This window comes from Hypanus sabinus, chromosome 5 (genome assembly GCF_030144855.1).
Source record: "Hypanus sabinus isolate sHypSab1 chromosome 5, sHypSab1.hap1, whole genome shotgun sequence".
Lineage (NCBI taxonomy): Eukaryota > Metazoa > Chordata > Chondrichthyes > Myliobatiformes > Dasyatidae > Hypanus > Hypanus sabinus.
Window position 1 is genome coordinate 50,241,954 of NC_082710.1, and position 17,177 is coordinate 50,259,130.

General features: G+C 37.0%; 1 protein-coding gene across 1 annotated transcript in view; it reads right to left on the bottom strand.

The window, feature by feature from the left end:
• Positions 1-2,814: 2,814 nt before the first annotated feature.
• LOC132394145 (A disintegrin and metalloproteinase with thrombospondin motifs 19-like) overlaps positions 2,815-17,177 on the bottom strand; it is a 379,896-nt gene continuing 365,533 nt past the window's right edge. The window contains exons 24-25 of the mRNA XM_059969941.1: positions 15,045-15,222; positions 2,815-6,358 (exon numbers count right to left, since the gene is read on the bottom strand). Of these exons, the coding sequence (XP_059825924.1) occupies positions 6,207-6,358; positions 15,045-15,222 (330 nt within the window). The 3' untranslated portion in view covers positions 2,815-6,206. The remainder of the gene's footprint in view (positions 6,359-15,044; positions 15,223-17,177) is intronic.

Below are 17,177 nucleotides of genomic sequence, written 5' to 3' on the forward strand. Positions count from 1 at the left end.
CACAAAGAGTCCAAACTAGGCAAGAGTGGCAGATTTCTTTTCTAGAAGGATACCAACTTACAAGGTGAGTTTTATAATAGTTTGAAACTTTAATGGTTATATTACTGAAGATAACCTTAAAATATTCCAGATTTAATTTGACCTCATGTTTATGGATCAATGTTCAAGTAACTTAACATTTGATTTACTGTGCCTACTTACATGCTACCAAGCTGCCAAAAGACATTGTATATTTTTGAATTTCACATACTTAAAAACTATAAAAAGCCATACTATTAAATAGATTAATCTTCAACTTTTAAGATTAATTAAAGTAATTGAAACACTGAAAGCAATGAAACCAGTTGGTATATTCACATAAATAAAAATCAACAATCAGATACATTTAAATTTAATTAATTTGACGAATGTAAATCACATGAAACTTTGCTCTCAGCATCATTTCTCTTCGTTGAGACAGAGCTGTCGATGGTCTACTGTGGCTGAAGGATTTTCCAGCTTCCTTGCCGGGTTCCATTAGGGCCAGAGATAGTTCAAAACAGTTCAAATAGATGTAAAATATATAAGGAGCAAAAAAAAAGCGTGAAGTAGAATAGAAAAGAAATAAATTTATTTGAAGTCCTTTAAAATACCAGAAACATTAAGAAAAGTAAAATAACAAACCATTGATTTGCACTTAATTTTTGTTCAAGATTGTGGACACCAGTCAAATGAATGGGTTCATGTTAGATCTTCAACCTAACAGAGAGGATTTTTGGTATGGAATGTATTCAAACACTCATCTCAAGAGGCTTATCACCACTGAAATCAGTGCCAGGTCAACTAGTGGAAAAGAATGTTTAGGTATTCTGGTATCCGACTTTCAGCAGGTGCCTGGCATCTATGTGTGCCAAGGTGAGTGTGTTGCCTTTATGGCATTTGTTTAGTTTATAATATTTTCGCTTTAGTAATTCATTTGTTATAATTTTCTAGTTAAGATTGTTTAAAGTAAATTCGTTGTCTGTGATATATCACGGCATGTGATGACGTCACACCCGGTTTCACTGCGTCTTGTGGGAAAATACCGGTTTGGAGAAACGGGAAGGAGGGGCTCACATGTGCAGGATCAGCACGAGAAAAGTTTTCTTTCTACGCACTAGAAACATCAGTGAAGCAACGCAGTAAGTGCATGAGATAACTGATGTGTTGAATTAAAAATGTTAACGCTGATTCTGTTAAAGGTAATGACGGTTGATAAGGTTTATGTTTTCGTTAGTTAAAGGGTTGCGGATAGTTTGTGTTGAAGTGTATTTAAAGCAGTCAATGGCGTAGGTAGATTCTGACTGTATGCTGCACTTTAATGTAATGTAGTTGTTGTAGTTTTACTTTTGCAAGTATTTACGATGTAAATATGATATCAAGACAGTAACAAATACTGTATACATTTTGTAATGTTTTATCAACAGTTTCACCATACATTAATGTGGAAGAGTGAACAGTAAACTGTTAATCTTACTGCGATCCTGTCTTCATTGACTATGGTTTACCTCGGTGTTTAGTTCAGAGTTCTTTTACACCTGAGTGAGAACACTACAGTGAGATAAACTGGTCAGTGAGGGGTACGTTGACAGCACTTCTCAAAAGTAACCTTGGCACAAGATAAGTTCCAGTCCATTGAAACATAAAACATTCATATAGGGCTCAGTGAAGCTGACTGACAGATGGTGGTCCGGTGGAGAATTGCCAGGTATCACCCACATCTAATTTTGGATGTCTACGCAGCCTTGGCAAAGCAAATAGACCTGAAGTGAACTGAACATCAGGTGCCAGCACATGAACTTGCTGCTGGATTCATCTCTGATTCTGGTACAGCGCCACTAACGTGCTGTAAAGATGGGCTGGATGTGAAATGCATCTGCTTTATGGCAGAGATCTATGGCACATGGAGAATGGATCTATTCACCAGAAAGGCTGATGTCTCTTTGAAAGTGATAAGTGCAGGTAACTAATGTTTTTATTTCTTGAATTATTTTACAGAGTCTCAGTATCAATGTGGGAACCACATCATAGCTGTTTGAGTAGCAGTTCACGAGCTTCCTCAGTGCTGTTGGAATATCAGTTCAGATGCTCTCTCAGTAATAACCAAATATCAGTTTATTGTGCTGACCCAATATTAGTCTGGATGCTCATGGAGTTTGCTGCCAAAGAAAGGTGCTTCCTGAACAATGTCCCATTTTTGCTTTGTTCTAATGTCAATCCAGGCCACTCTTAGCACTGTCCCAGTTTCTGGGCCCTCTCTCAGAGCTGCCCCAGTATCAGCCCAGAGACTCAGTTAACATTTCGGTACTGGAACAAGCTCACTAGGGATCAACTTGAAATTTAAACTTATATTCCATTTTGTCATTAGGCAGCCCTGCACTACTGCCTGAAAGCAGTCCATATAATAATTACAGAAGGAAACTGGTTTCTGATAACCCTCATGACCTGTGCGAGCTGCACGTGGAGTGAATTAAATAGTTTTTAAATAGTATACTAACCAATGCATGTGTGCTAAAGTGCAGAAGTTTGAGCACACAAAATCTAGTTGAATTGCAACTAGATTAAATTCCTTTGTTACTTATATAAAATCAAGTCGATGTTTTTTGATTTGATAAATATTTAGTGCTCATAAAAGTGAGAGATGCAAAGCATGCAGAATTTATTTGTAATTAGATGATATTTGAGAAATCAACACAGGAAATCAGGTGGATTTGCAGACAATAGATTCACACTAGCAAAAACAGATTTTAATATATGTTTATTTCACAATTTACAGTTTGGAGAAATGTCTGGTGCTGTGAGGCATTACATACATAAGATAGTTGATTAATATATAAAATTTCACAAATTTGCAAATCCCATTACACTCAGCATTTCTTCAAAACTTTATTAAAAGCAAAGAATGCAAGACAATAATAAAGGGAATTATTTCAATGTTACACTTCTAAGATCTACAGTTTTATAGAGATAATTTCAAGTAATAGCACCTGAAGTAAAAATTTTTAAAAAATTCAGAAAGCTGCCAAACAATATCTTTAACTATTTATATGATTCTGGACGAGTTAATATGAAATTTCTTCCTAGAATAAAGTAATTTGTCACTTACTCTTCAAATAAAGAACAATATAAAACCAAAAGGGGAAACCGATGGATAACAAATTCTTGCTTCTCCATATTGCAAGCTTCTTGTTTTGTTTCATATGTCATTGATCATTTTGTTCACAATTTAAAAATCGGCAACAGAGGAGAGCTGGCTAATTTTTTATTAGTTATATGAAAGAGTCTGGCTGTTAAAATGCACCAGATTTGGGCATATCAAGAGATAGAAAGAGCTTCAATACAGCTTGCTCATTTAAGTTGAAGCATTTCAGCTTCGTTGGTATGCTGCCACATGGAGTAGATGTCCACAAACTAAATTTATGTAATCAGGATGTTTTCGTTAATGTCAGGTAACTAGAGTTTCCATAGACACAAACAAAATTGTGTACATAAACAATAATTCTTCCTCTTTGAAAAAGATCCATTGTTCATTTTCTGAAGAATACTATTTAAGTTAACTATGGTGCCAAGAGAGATAGAGTCAGCCAGCATTTCTGAGATAAAACATTCTTATAAAAAGCTAAATTTTACTGACAGTCTGAATACAGCATTGATGCTTGCGCTTAAAGTCATCTGAATTCAGATTTTAAATAATTCTCTAAAAAAGCAAGCCCTTAATTTTTGAAGTCTGAAACTCAGATCAACCCATCTTTACTTTTTCAGAGAGTGATAGTTATGTTTAAAATAATGACTCATAAGATGAAAAAGTTTTTAAAAAAATGATATACTTTAGTTTTATACACAGTACACAGCTAGATGAGGAGCTCTGATACACTGAATAATAGAAGAATAAGGATCAGCTGCTAGTTCTTTATAAACCTCCCAACTCAAAACATAGAAATGTAATGTCTGTTGAAAATAATGTGTTAATAAACTTACCATTAATTTTGTAAGAAATGTGGGTTTTTGGACAATCCATCGAACTGCTGTAAACAGTGGTATGTGATGGAGGTAAAGAACATACTACATAATGACTACAGTAAAAACCAGCAGTGTGTAGCAAAGCCTTGAAATTATGCTCTGAAAGACCTCTTAATTTCATACAGATATTTTACATTAATTTAATTAATACTTCCATAAAAATAGCAGACCAAGATAATTTGGTGTATCTTTGTTAGTTTCATTGAGAGTCACATGTGACTCACTGAACATAAAAAAAATACTCATCAATGGAAATATCACAAATAGAGCAAAGGAGTCAAAAGTTGGAGTTGACCCAGGCCAAGCAGGTCTTCTTCCATTATCCAGTTGCTAGCTAGAGTTAGTGTACTCCTGGATGATGGACCAGGTTTGTTAACCTGAGCAGACAGGTCCTCTGCATGCAGATTTGTAGCATGTCAATGGGGGGCACTCCCACACTGATTCAATGAATGGTCCCTTGAAGGACTTGCTTCTGCTGAGAACAGGCAATTGTCCCACTGCGGGACTCAAGTCAGCAAGGTGAAGAACAAACAAACAAACAAACAATCACAGAAAGATTGCTTCTGGCTGGAATAGGGATCTCGATACACTCCAGAGAAAGGCTAAATGAAAAGAAATGTTGACCTTTCACGTCATTCGAATTCAGCTTGTGGGATTTCTCACTGGGACCCATGAATCTACGACAATGCCACAAATATGGGGACCCAGCCCTATTATTAAAATCTCAGGAAATTAGCATAGAATCAGGGTGAAGTGAAGATGGCAGATGTGTTTCACCCTACTGCCTTTCTCGTGATGCAAGCGTCTTTTGCTCTTATGTTGTATCCAAGTCAAATACAGCATAATGCCATAATGGACTTTAATTTGCTTAATTTTTTTTTGTCTTTATCTTTGTACTTTATAAATATATTAGCTAATTTAAAAATATTGTTGGAAATGTATAGCTTGCCCTAAAAGTATCTGAAAATTTAAAAAATGTCATTACTAATGATTTGTAAGCCTGCTGTGTACTTATAGCATTATTTTACAGTTCAGCCAATGCAGAACTTTTTTTAAACTTTTATATCATATAACTTCATGTCTGGGCAGTTCCCGGGTTCCGTAAAGGACCCGTTCCTGAGTATTGTCTGTAAGCCGATTTTTCCGTAATTCAGAAACGTCCGTCTTCTATTACTATCCATATAGTATCATTCTGTATACACTTCCTATAATCCTTTCATTTCACTAATTATTCACCCTAATACTACCCACAATTAAATTAATGCAACAAATACTGTATTCAGTTGTTAATGAATACCACAAAACTTTCTTTTTATTATTATTACCACTATCTTGAAAAATTCCTTGAAAGTTAATGGGAGAATTGGTATAAAGTTGGATTTCTGTTAAGTCAGGTCTTCTATAACCCGGGGAGGTACATATATTTGTGTATTTTAATGCGCAAATAGGGATCTAAAGTAGAAACTATTAAACATTGGTAAATCTGCACACAGTTTATGTGCATCTAAAGTTTAATTTGCAGAGATGAAATTCATAATACTTTAAACTCAGAATTTAGCATGTGAAAAATTTAGTCGGCATTTGTGATTTATCACATTTCCGTTCAGCATTGTTTTACAAAAATTCTAAGTGTAAACTGCAAATCGTGACTTATTTTACAGTACTATGGTGGATGTTTGCTTCTGACTGTAAAACAGTAGACAGTACCCGAATGATGTAAAGTAATTCAGTGTTACGCTCCACAGTGTTTTACTCTCAAGTCACTGTTGTTTCAAGCAATTAACGTCATTGTGAATACTGACTGTATTATGAGAACTACTTCAATATTTTGCTACAGTCTCTGAAATGTTTACAGTAAGTGTTAATGCCAGCTGGTTTAACACAATCCATGAACTTATGGCCCACTATGGGTGAACTACATTCTGACAATTGTCAAGTTATTAGTTGCAAAGAATGGACCCACCTAACATATAAAAATCTAAAATATATGGATTTTGAAAACAGTACTCCAAAAAATTCTTGGTAAACAAAAAATAAATTAAAATGAATAAATTATACCTAATACATCAGTACCTTGGTCTAAACAAATTGTAGTTCTGTAATTTTATAAATTAGATTGTACTTATAAAAAATAAGTTTGGTGATCAATGTTGCAACAAAAGAAGATGTCAACTTTTATGTTGTAGCTTTTGTGCATAGAAGTCTCTACAGGTCTCACAGCAGCGCTGATACCACCTCATGTCCTGGCAGAGGTTTGTCTCGCGTATTATTTTGCAATACACTTGCCACTGGTCCTTCAGACATTTGAATGTCAAAGCAGCTAAAAGAAGCAAAAAGGAAAATAAAGAAAATCAGTTATTTCATTAACATTCAGTTTTTATTTCACACTTCCTTTTGAGTCATTAACTCTTACTGGGGATTCTGCTTGGGATTACTTTTGCTTTCGTTCTGAAAGGAAACAACCTCTGCTGATGCATAGTTTGATTGCACTCTGGCTGGTCACCAAAATTTCTCATCAGTGGTCAGCACACATGAACTCTGGGTGAGCGTACAGTCAGCCCTCCTTATCCGCGGAGGTTTGGTTCCGGGACCCCCCGCAGATACCAAAAAATGCGGATGCTCAATTCCCTTATATAAAATGGTGTAGTATTTGCATATAGCCGATGCACATCCTCCCATATACTTAAATCGTCTCTAGATTACTTATAATAGCTAATACAACGTAAATGCTATGAAAATAGTTGTTATACTGTATTGTTTAGGGAATAATGACAAGAAAAAAAAGTCTGTACATGTTCAGTACAGACGCAACCATTGTAGCTCTTCTGGGAATGCTGAGCCGCCTCGGCATCAGCCGATCACGATTCTCCCGTGACTTTTAAGTTCTTGAGGTTGTAGCACTTTACATAGCTAGCCAGCCATCCCTTACTAGCTTTAAACTCCTTCCTCTCACTCACAACACAAGCAGCGAATGAATGAGACTCGAGGCAGAGAATGCTTAAACAACGAGTAATAATTCTAATCACCTCTAGGTTACAGTACTTATAATACCTAATACAATGGAAAAGCTATGTAAGTAGTTGTTACACTGTATTGTTTAGGGAATAAGGACGCTTTGGAGGAGGCTCAATGATACTAAAGTCAGGATCTGTGCAGGTTGAGGGCTGAGGACCACTTCGGCAAGCGACATGCCACTTTTCAAAAGATCTAAGATTTCTACTTTCTCGGTGAGAGATAGCACTTTACACACCCTCTTAGCCTTTGAGGAACTCCTTTGACCACTTAATTGCTTTTTAGGATCCACTTTTTCCACAGAAACAAAGTAGCGACCAAACGAGATGCGGTTGGTTGAATCCGCGCATGCAGAACCCGCGGATAAAGAGGGCCGACTGTACAGAGATAATTAGTTTGTGGTCATCAAGACAACCAAGGCTCACCCTTTCTTTCTTGCTTGCATTTCAGCAGGAGTCACCAGCTGAGATCACAAGCAGAAACGTCAGCTGTGCTCCAAATGCTTTACCTTTAATTTAACAGAATCAGATTGACGTTTTGTATCACTGTACGTATCGTAAAATCTGTTGTTTTGCGGCAGCAGTACAGTGTAACGTATAAAATAAAAACTATAAATTACATTGAGATACCTGCACACGTACAAATACAGTATATAATTAAATAGCTTGTGTAAAAAGAGAGCAAAGGTAAGTGAGGTAGTGTGCATGGATTCATTGTCCGTTTAGAAATCTGATGGTGGAGAAGACAGATCGAGGACTCTTGCTTCCTATTGCTACACAGCAGATGTGAAAATTTATGTAGTTACTGTAAAGTTTGCTCAACGTCTGTTACTGAATTGAAAACAGTTTATTTTGTAAGGCCGTATGCTCCAAGTTGAAAGTGAGCCCAGTCAATATTTTACTGACCTGTTTAATAACACACATCCAAGCCTTAATTACAGTGTTCAAAATGGAAATACTGTACTCTGTAGATGTTTCACTTGTGTGTGTGCAAATTCTGTTGCCAGCTGTATGATATTAAATTTTTTGCTTTGCCTTGAGTGAACTACAACCAGCAATGAGCATTACTTTTCTGACAGTCTTAAATCAGTTTTTAAACTGATATTCCATATTTTCTGTTTATTAGTAATAATTCTGAGATCTTGATAAACATGAACAACAGCTATGCAAGTGACCAACCTTGGTCAATAACAAAATTGTGAGATATAATAGAATTATATAATTCTATAATCTCTCACAAAACAAAATAAGCAGCACAGTTGTAAACTTGGTCAACTCCATCATCGGCACTAGATTCTGTAGTATCCAGGACATCTTCAAGGAGCGAGACCTCAAACAAGGCAGCGTCCATCATTACAGACCCCCACCATCCAGGTCATGCCTTGTTCTCTTTGTTACCAACAGCAGGGAGGTACAGGAGCCTGAAGGCACACACTCAATGATTCAGAAACAGCTTCTTCCCCACTGCCACCCAGTGGATGGCATTCTGAATGGACATTGAACCCACGAACACTACCCCACTACTTTTAAAATTTCTATTTTTCCACTACATGTTTAATTTAACTATGTAACATATACATAATGTAATTTGGAGAGGTTTCTCTATTATGTATTACATTGCCTTGCTGCCACAAAGACAACAAATTTTGTGACATTTTGCAGGTGATATTAAACCTGATTCTGATTCTGAAAAGAGCTGAAATGAAGGTAAGCAACATGCTGATTGGGCGAGGTGAAAAGGACATAAAATGAATGAAAAGGAAGTAAGTAAGTATAAGCTGCAAAATGTGAATGCAATAACATGAATGAAGGCTATCTACATCAATACTAAAAGTCTGTACAAACTTTTTATGGGAAAGAGTTATATTGGTCTTTTCATGACAAACACAAAAGTGCTGTTGCAAAATAAGATCATGAAACGGGAAACTTCCTAAATAGTAGTAGTGGAAATGAAGGGGGCAGAAGCCGGAATAAAATGTTGGGGTGGGGGAGGAAGAGGAGTACAAGCTGGCAGGTGATAGGTCAGCATTTTGTGTGGGTTTCTCGTGATTTCCAGCATCTGCAGAATCTCTTGTAGTAATCCTAAATAGTAATTTGTATTAGTCTTCACTGCAGATGATGAAGATACAATATCAGGGAAAACTGAAACAGAATCATGCAGAGGGATAACCAGATTAGTTACACGGTTTGAGTAATATTGGGATGGATAAATTGAGACAGATGGCTTAGAAATGGATGCACAAAAGAGATTTTTTTTAACCATTGATAAACATTTAAAAATCAATGGCTGAATTATGCCCTCCAGCATTGGCCAGGAAATTACAATTAATCTTTTGAGGTGTGCCTGTCATTAGTCACTTCATAAAATAAACATCCTCTGAATACTGAGGTAGTGTTGAAAGGTTTATTGTCCATTCAGAAATGTAATAGGGGTCCTGAAACATTGAGTGTGGGGGTTTAGGCTCCTGTACCACCTTCTTGAAGCACAGAGAAGAGGGCAAGTCCTGGGTGAAGAGGGTGTTTAATGATGGATGCTGCATCGTTTTTTGAGGTTTTGAAGGCTTCCTGGATGCTGGGGAGGCTAGTGCTTACAACTTACTGCACCTTTTACCGATCCTGTGCAGTGGCCCCTCTTTACTAGATGGTGATGCAACCAGTTAGAATGCTCTCCATGGTAGACCTGTATAAATTTGCGAGTCCCTTCAGTAACATTCCATTTCTCCTAATAGCCACTGTTGTGCCTTCTTTGTAATTGCATCAATATGTTGGGCCCAGGAACTTGAAAATGCTCACCCTTTTCACTTCTGATTCCTTAATGAGAGCTGGTGTGTTTTCCCTTGACTTCCCTTTCCTGAAGACCATCATCAATTTCTTAGTCTTACTGGCAATGAGTGCAATGTTGTAGCAGTGACACCGCTCAACCAGCTGAGTTATTCCACCCCTGTACACTCTCTGATCACCATCTGAAATTCTGCCAGCAATAATTGTGAGGTTGGCAAATTTACAGGTGGTGTTTGACCATGCTCCTGCTATCACTGCTGTTCCAATTTCAGAGAATATCTGCTTTGATTTTACATTTCTCCTAACGTAGCACTTGGTTTTGTATTCATGTCGATGGAATGCTAGTCTTCACTTCAAGACAGCTGAACTCCAGAGGGATGAGAGATATGCATAAAGGACCAATTAAGCCAACTTCTGGCATAAGACTTGCAAGAGAGATAAATTGACCTATGATGAAGGCAGCAACATGAAATCAACAATCCCCCTCAAAATAGAAAATCATATTATGGGGTGATTTCAGTGGATTATTTAGACTTAACATAGGAATTGATACCTCAAATAGAGGGAAACTTATTTCCTTGTTCTGTGAGCCTAAAGCACACAGAATCTTAAATTAATCTTTGGATATTCAAACTTAATATCAGGAATCAAATTCAAAAAATTACTGACTGAAACCTGACAGACAAACAATCTGACAATATAGACAATATAGTACAACAGTTTACAGTACAGGTGATCCGGGTTCAATTCCCATCGTTGCCTGTAAGGGGTCTATACGTTCTCCTTGTGACCGTGTGTGCTTCCTCCGGGTGCTCCAGTTCCACCACACCTCCCCCACAGTCCAAAGAAGTACCAGTTGGTAGGTTAATTGGACTTTGCAAATTGTTCCGTGATTAGGTTAGGATAAAATCGGGAGGATTGCTGGGCAGCATGGCTCGGAGGGCCAGAAGGGCCTATCTGCTCTATATCTCAATAAAAAAAAATCTCAATTGGTGAATTAAAGCTGAAAATTTACACGGGAGACCGATCCCCCAGGGGAAACAAATAGGCGAGAAGTATGGGGGCAGCAAGGCCAGACTCCAGGGAAGAGTGTCATGGCAGGAAGCCAGATGTTGGATTGTCCGCATAGACAAGAATAGAACTAAATGAGATCAGCCCCATTCAGACCCGCTAGATAAAAGCAGAGAGGCTGCAGAGCGACGGTATGGTTAACATCCCTAAGGGGTGAAGACAGGTCAGGAAGAGTGAAGATGACTAGGTTGCTATTACAACCCTCACAAAGGATTATCAATTTTTACCCGTAAGTAGCTCATGTGCACTCAGGTCTGACTTTCTTTGAAATTTCCAGCCTTTTGCTCAAAAACTAGGACTGAACTCCCTCCCAGTTTAATCATTTGAAGAATGAAAGCATCACCTTCAATCTCTGTGGCAACCCCTGGACTCTGTCCCGCTTTGTGACTGAAACTGAGTCAGACTGCTTGCAACCTTGGTCTCAAATCTGATGCTGTGATCAAAAATCACATGTTTCTACCACCTTAAGCCCTGGATACATTCTGAAGTATCCTAGACAACTATTCTTACAGCCTATTCAATACAGGGAGAACTCCTGATACACGGTATTTGACCTGAAATATTCACTTTGTTTTTCTTCTCTTCCTGACCTGCTAAAAATAGATATGATAAATAGAAGTTACAGTGCAGGGGATTCTAATCAAAAGGTACAGTGAAAAGAACAGTTTTAAGCCTTGGTTTAAAAGAGCTTAAAGCTGGGGCAGATTTCAGATTCTCTGGAAGGTTATTCTGGATATGTGGAGCATTGTAATTAAAAGCTGCTTCACCATGGTTAGTTTTGACCCTGGGAATGGTAAGTAGATGCAGGAAGGTTCATAATGGAGCAAAAGATTGGAGATTATTTTTGGCCCTAGACAATTCAGTGCTTCATAAATCACCAAGTTTATTATCTGTAATAGAAGTATAATATGAGCATAAAGTGTCATAGAAGTTTGGACTTCTTATCCTCTGCAAGTTCTTCAGGCAATGTCAATTGAACATCTTTATTTCTGTGACTGATAAATTTTATTAGGCAAGGGAATACAGACAGGACTATGAAACCAAAGTGATTACATGGAGTTAAGATAAAGTTCAGCCACATTATAATCTGTGTGGCATTACAGACATAAAGCAAAATGGTCTATTCTTGTTTCTGTGTTTCAGAAAGTCTGGATCGAAAAGAAGTATTTTAAATAAGGGAATTATATATTGTAGCCTTTGTTTATTTTGTTAATATGTATGCAAATTCCTAACGTCATTATTTTTATTTATTTTTGCTATTTTGATATCTTTTAATTTAAAGTGGAACTTAAAACTTAGAAAACTAAAAAGTATATCACTTAAATAAATCCAACTTATGAAACCAATTATTATGTTGTAACAAAATGCCATTGTACAATAAAATAAACTTCTTTGCCAAGCTATGCTGGCTGCTTTTGTTAGTCTTTAGTATGAAACTACCTGATATGATGTGCTCTCGAACTATTTATTGATTATAGCTAATTCTAGTTAACTTTAGAACAACAGGTCTGATAAACGTAACCAATGATGAACACTGCCACTGGCTCCACTGGTAGAAAGGTGGTAGCAGTACCTTGCAACGATGTGGGAAAACTTGCCTCTTTATCCTAGCTCCCAATATTGTTTTGTAAATTGGTTCCCAATGCAGGTTAATGTGTCGGGCTGAAATTCACTTCCTTTATTTAGGGACTAACAATCGCCAATTTACAAAATGGAGCAGAGGACATAGAGTGTTTTGTTAAGCCTTGTTATACAGCTGAAGAGGATAAGGCATTCTCCGAACCACACAAAAAAATTACCTGGGATACCGACATCCTCCTACCTGCCCTACGATACTTAAAATACCTCTTAAGTGATCATTTCATTACCTGCAAGAAACCATTGCAAAATGCTTCTAATAAGCCTTCTGGGACCAATACTGGTTGGAAGATAATGAGGGTCCTAGAATTAGGCTTTCATAACTCACAAAGGACCTGACTGAGGATTATAATTTCTTGGAGTTGCTCTGGAAAGCATATATTCCCTTGCTTCTCTCCATCCTTCTGTCTTTGCAATGTATTTGTCGCTGAAGGTAAAGGAGCAGTTCCAAGCAAACTCCAATTGTTAACTGGAGACACAAAAGAGTGAAGTTGAAGGAACCTGGAACAGCAAACAATCTGCTGGAGGAACCCTGACGATGAGGCAGGTAAGGGGGAAAGGTTGCAGCCCTGCGTCGGGGTTAAATGTCTCTAAAATTTCAGACATCACTTATAATGTAAGACTATCTTCCTGTAACATTACTGCCTCTCCACAGATACCGTCTGATGTGCTGAATATTTCCAGTTTTCCCTTTTATTTCAGATACCCAGAAGCTACAGTGTTCAGCATGCACAGTTCCAACAATTTACTTCTCTCTCCTGTACTCATTCAGCTCCCTCTACTTACCTGACAGATCAGCCATGAATAAGTTTTCACCAGCCTCCTATAGATGAATTAATGGCAGTTGTGCCATCTGGTCAGCCGTCCTGTTACAAACATTCCCGTGCTTCGCTCCACCCTTCTTTCTTTGCAAATTAAAACCTGCCATGTATATGTTATCACTTTTTCTGTACTGACAATATTCTGTGTGTGTTGCTTTGGACTTAAACATCTGCAGAACCTCTTGTGTTTAAAATTAACTTTGTTCCTCTCTCCCCAGATACTGCCAAACCTACTGAGAATCTTCAGCACTTTCTGCACTTCTTTCAATATTCCAGTATCAAAATTACAAAAACTTACTGATATCACGCATGATCTAATTTCTGTCTTGGTTTTTGTTTCTAGCACACATGCCAAAATGATGTATGTTTTAGATAGGCCATATCCTAAACTTTAAACCACTTTACAGTCTAAATAAATAATTGATAAGCTCATCATTTATTTCCTATACACATTTGCCTCATGGATTAAAATTCTATCATAATAATTCTTGCTTGCACACAGCAAAAATAATTTTAAAAAAAAACAAGCATGGATGCAATTTCCACGCTGGAACTTCCACGCTGTAATTTCTACCTGTGGCCATCAAGCTTTACAATTCCTCCCTCGGAGTGTCAGAAACCCGGAGCCAATAGGCTGGTCCTGGACTTATTTCCACTCGGAATAACTTACTTATTATTATTTAATTATTTATGGTTTTATATTGCTATATTTCTACACTATTCTTGGTTGGTGTGACTGTAATGAAACTCAATTTCCCTCAGAATCAATAAAGTATGTCTGTCTGTCTGTCTGACACAGGGGAACAACAGAATTTTGAAAGAAAGGTAACACTGTACAAGACAACGAAGCTTAAAAAGAAATTACTTCTACTGTGCACTTCACTCAGATGCCATCTTTTGATATGACGGTGGATGTAATTTAGCAGGATTTGTTTAGTGCAGCAGTTCCCAATCTTTGTTGTGCCATGGACTAACACTATTAAGCTAGGAGTCTGTGGACTCCAGGATGGAAAACCCTTGGTTTAGTAGGTTTAGTATTATTGGTTAATACTTGGTTTAGTATTATTCATTCCAATCCTTCCTGAACTATGCCACACCTTGGTACAAAGCAGCTAATTTTCCATTTGGTAGGGTAAGGGAGCAGGTGACAGTTGATTTATGTGGGGATAGATTGTGATATAAATATAGAGCAAATGTGATTTAGTTTAAAAAGGCACAGAGGTTTCCTGCATGGTAAAGTGTACTCTGAATTTTACCAGTGACAATCTGGAAACTTCATGTGATGATATTTCATATCTTTTAACAAAGTTTTATTTGTCTCGTCTACAACAATGACTATTGTTCAAGTGCAGTTTGTTTGTTCCAAAGCACTTGGCAATGTCCTGAGATTTATGTGGCAAACTCTTTAAAATGCAAGACTACCTTTTCCTATTAAAACCTGTGGTATTGCATGCCAGAAAGAAACAAGGGCATTTACTTACGACAGCCCAAAGCACTTCATGTACAATAAATTAATTTCAAACTGTAGAGACAGATACAAGTAGTAACTCACCTTCCTTATTTGCAAGTACAAAAATGAAAATTCAGCTGTAAAGCCTATGGTATGTTGTTCACTCTACCGCATAAAATAAGATTGTGAAACTTACAACTGGAATGAAAGATCAGCTGGGGTGTTGCTTCATACCTAGTCTGGGTGAGGTTATAGTATTCACATTGACTTTCTCATTGCATGGCTTTAAGTGGCAGGGCCTATAAGCTGCAGGCTTTTCTGATGGGAAACAATCGGTTCCATGTCTTCCAGTCACTTTGTGCATACACTGGATCACTCGTGATTGCATTCCTTTTCCACAGGTGATGGAACACTGTTGGTAAAGACAGAAATGCTGTTAGATCTGAAACTTGTTCAATGCTAACACAATTTGTTTCAGAGTTGTTCTTTTACAAGGAGAAGGAGAAGGACCAAGACTTCTTTAACACTTCACATTTCTGCAACCCACAATATGAGGACAAGGGTCACAGGTACATTGGCACACCACCCAATACAAATTCTCTTCCAAGTCAGAAACCATTCTAACTGAGGAATATATCACTGTTAGTGCACTACTAATGTGTAAAATCCTAGAACTCCCCTCTCAACAGTACTGTGGCAGCTCCTTTACCAATGAGACATTAGTGGTATAAGTAGGAGGCTCAGCACTAACTTCTCAAGAGTCATTTGGAAAAGTCATTAATTAGTTGCCTTGTTAGTGGCCAAAGATCCCAAGATGATGACTGAATTAAAGAACTATTTAAACTAACTCTGAGGGATACATTAAATCCATAAGCTCCACCCTCACAGGGAGTACATTTCAACTTCTAACCACACACCATGCAAAAATGCTTTTCCTCATGTTACTTTTGATACTATTGCCTGTTGTTTGAAAACCATTTCACTTTTTTTTAGTTGCACTTCATCATATTTACTCTAAGTTGCTTTTCCTACTCATCTATAAATCTGAAATCTCTCATCCATGAAATCGCTTCTGTTCCCTTTACAAACTCCTCATGCTATTCCTAAAGTGTGGTGCACAGAACTAAATACAATTCTCTAGCTGGGCTTGAACAAGTGATTTATAACTTCCAGGCTTTGGTACTCTCAACCACTGTTTATAAAAGCTCAGATTCCTAGATACTTTAGTAGTTGCTTAGTTGTAATGTTCTGCTATTTTCAACCTTTCTACAAAAGCACAGAAGTCTCAACCTTCTCTTTAAAATTGTATTATTAGTATGTGATGATTTTACTCATACTTCTACTTTGTCCATTCATCAACACCATTCACTGCTAAAGTTGACATTTGTCCATTCATCCCACTTGCTTCTTTTATCTATTAATATAGTCCTGTTCACAGATCTCCTAAGCTTTGTGCCATCTCTGAATCATGATATTTGCTTTCTCCTCTCGACCTAAATCATTAATCAATATCAAAAATATTAACTGTCCTGAACTACAACTGTTGGGACACATCACTCTACAGACTATTAAAGAGCTATTTCCTACAATCTTTTTCTGATATTTTAGCCAATATTGCATTCTTTAGTGTTCATTTTTTTCCAACAAACCTTTTAACTAATTAAGGTGGAGCAGAATTGTAAACACATGAAATTGAAGCGAAGCAAAATGCAAAATGAAAATCTTTAATGTATATTGTAATCAGTTATTCCACTGTTCTGTTCATTATAGTTAAAATTATATTGTATGAATATTCTGAATATAATGCAATTTTGATAATTGCTTAAGTGATAAAACCTCAAGATAAGTTAGGTTGTGAGATTGAAATCTGTGATCTTTACATAAATGGACTGAGAATAAGTAACAAAGTGTATAAATTGTACGCATGAGTAAAATGTTGGAGTTTATTGTAGCCCACAAATGAGACTGGCTATGGGACTTCCAGTAGTAGGAATTTAATGCATTAGGTTGAAAGGTTGACATGAAAAGTTATGATAATGGAAAAAGGGAAGGAGCAGCCTTAGTAATGAAGGAGTTCAATTCAATGGATAACGGAGGAGGACATAATGAAATGCAATGAGGCAGCTGAAGGATGGTGATTGCAATGAAAAAGATTTGCGACTGTATTAGTAGTTGTATTTTTCTTCTTCATACCAAATGTGAAGTGGTAGGAAACATATTTACAAAGACCTTTTTTGTACTTGGTAAAGGGAGAATAATTTTAATGGGAATATACAATTAAGTAGTAAAGCAAACATGTTGAATTGTGCTTCTGAAATTTGGGTTCATAACTTTAATCAAACACAATTTCTGAAGTGGAGTTCAATG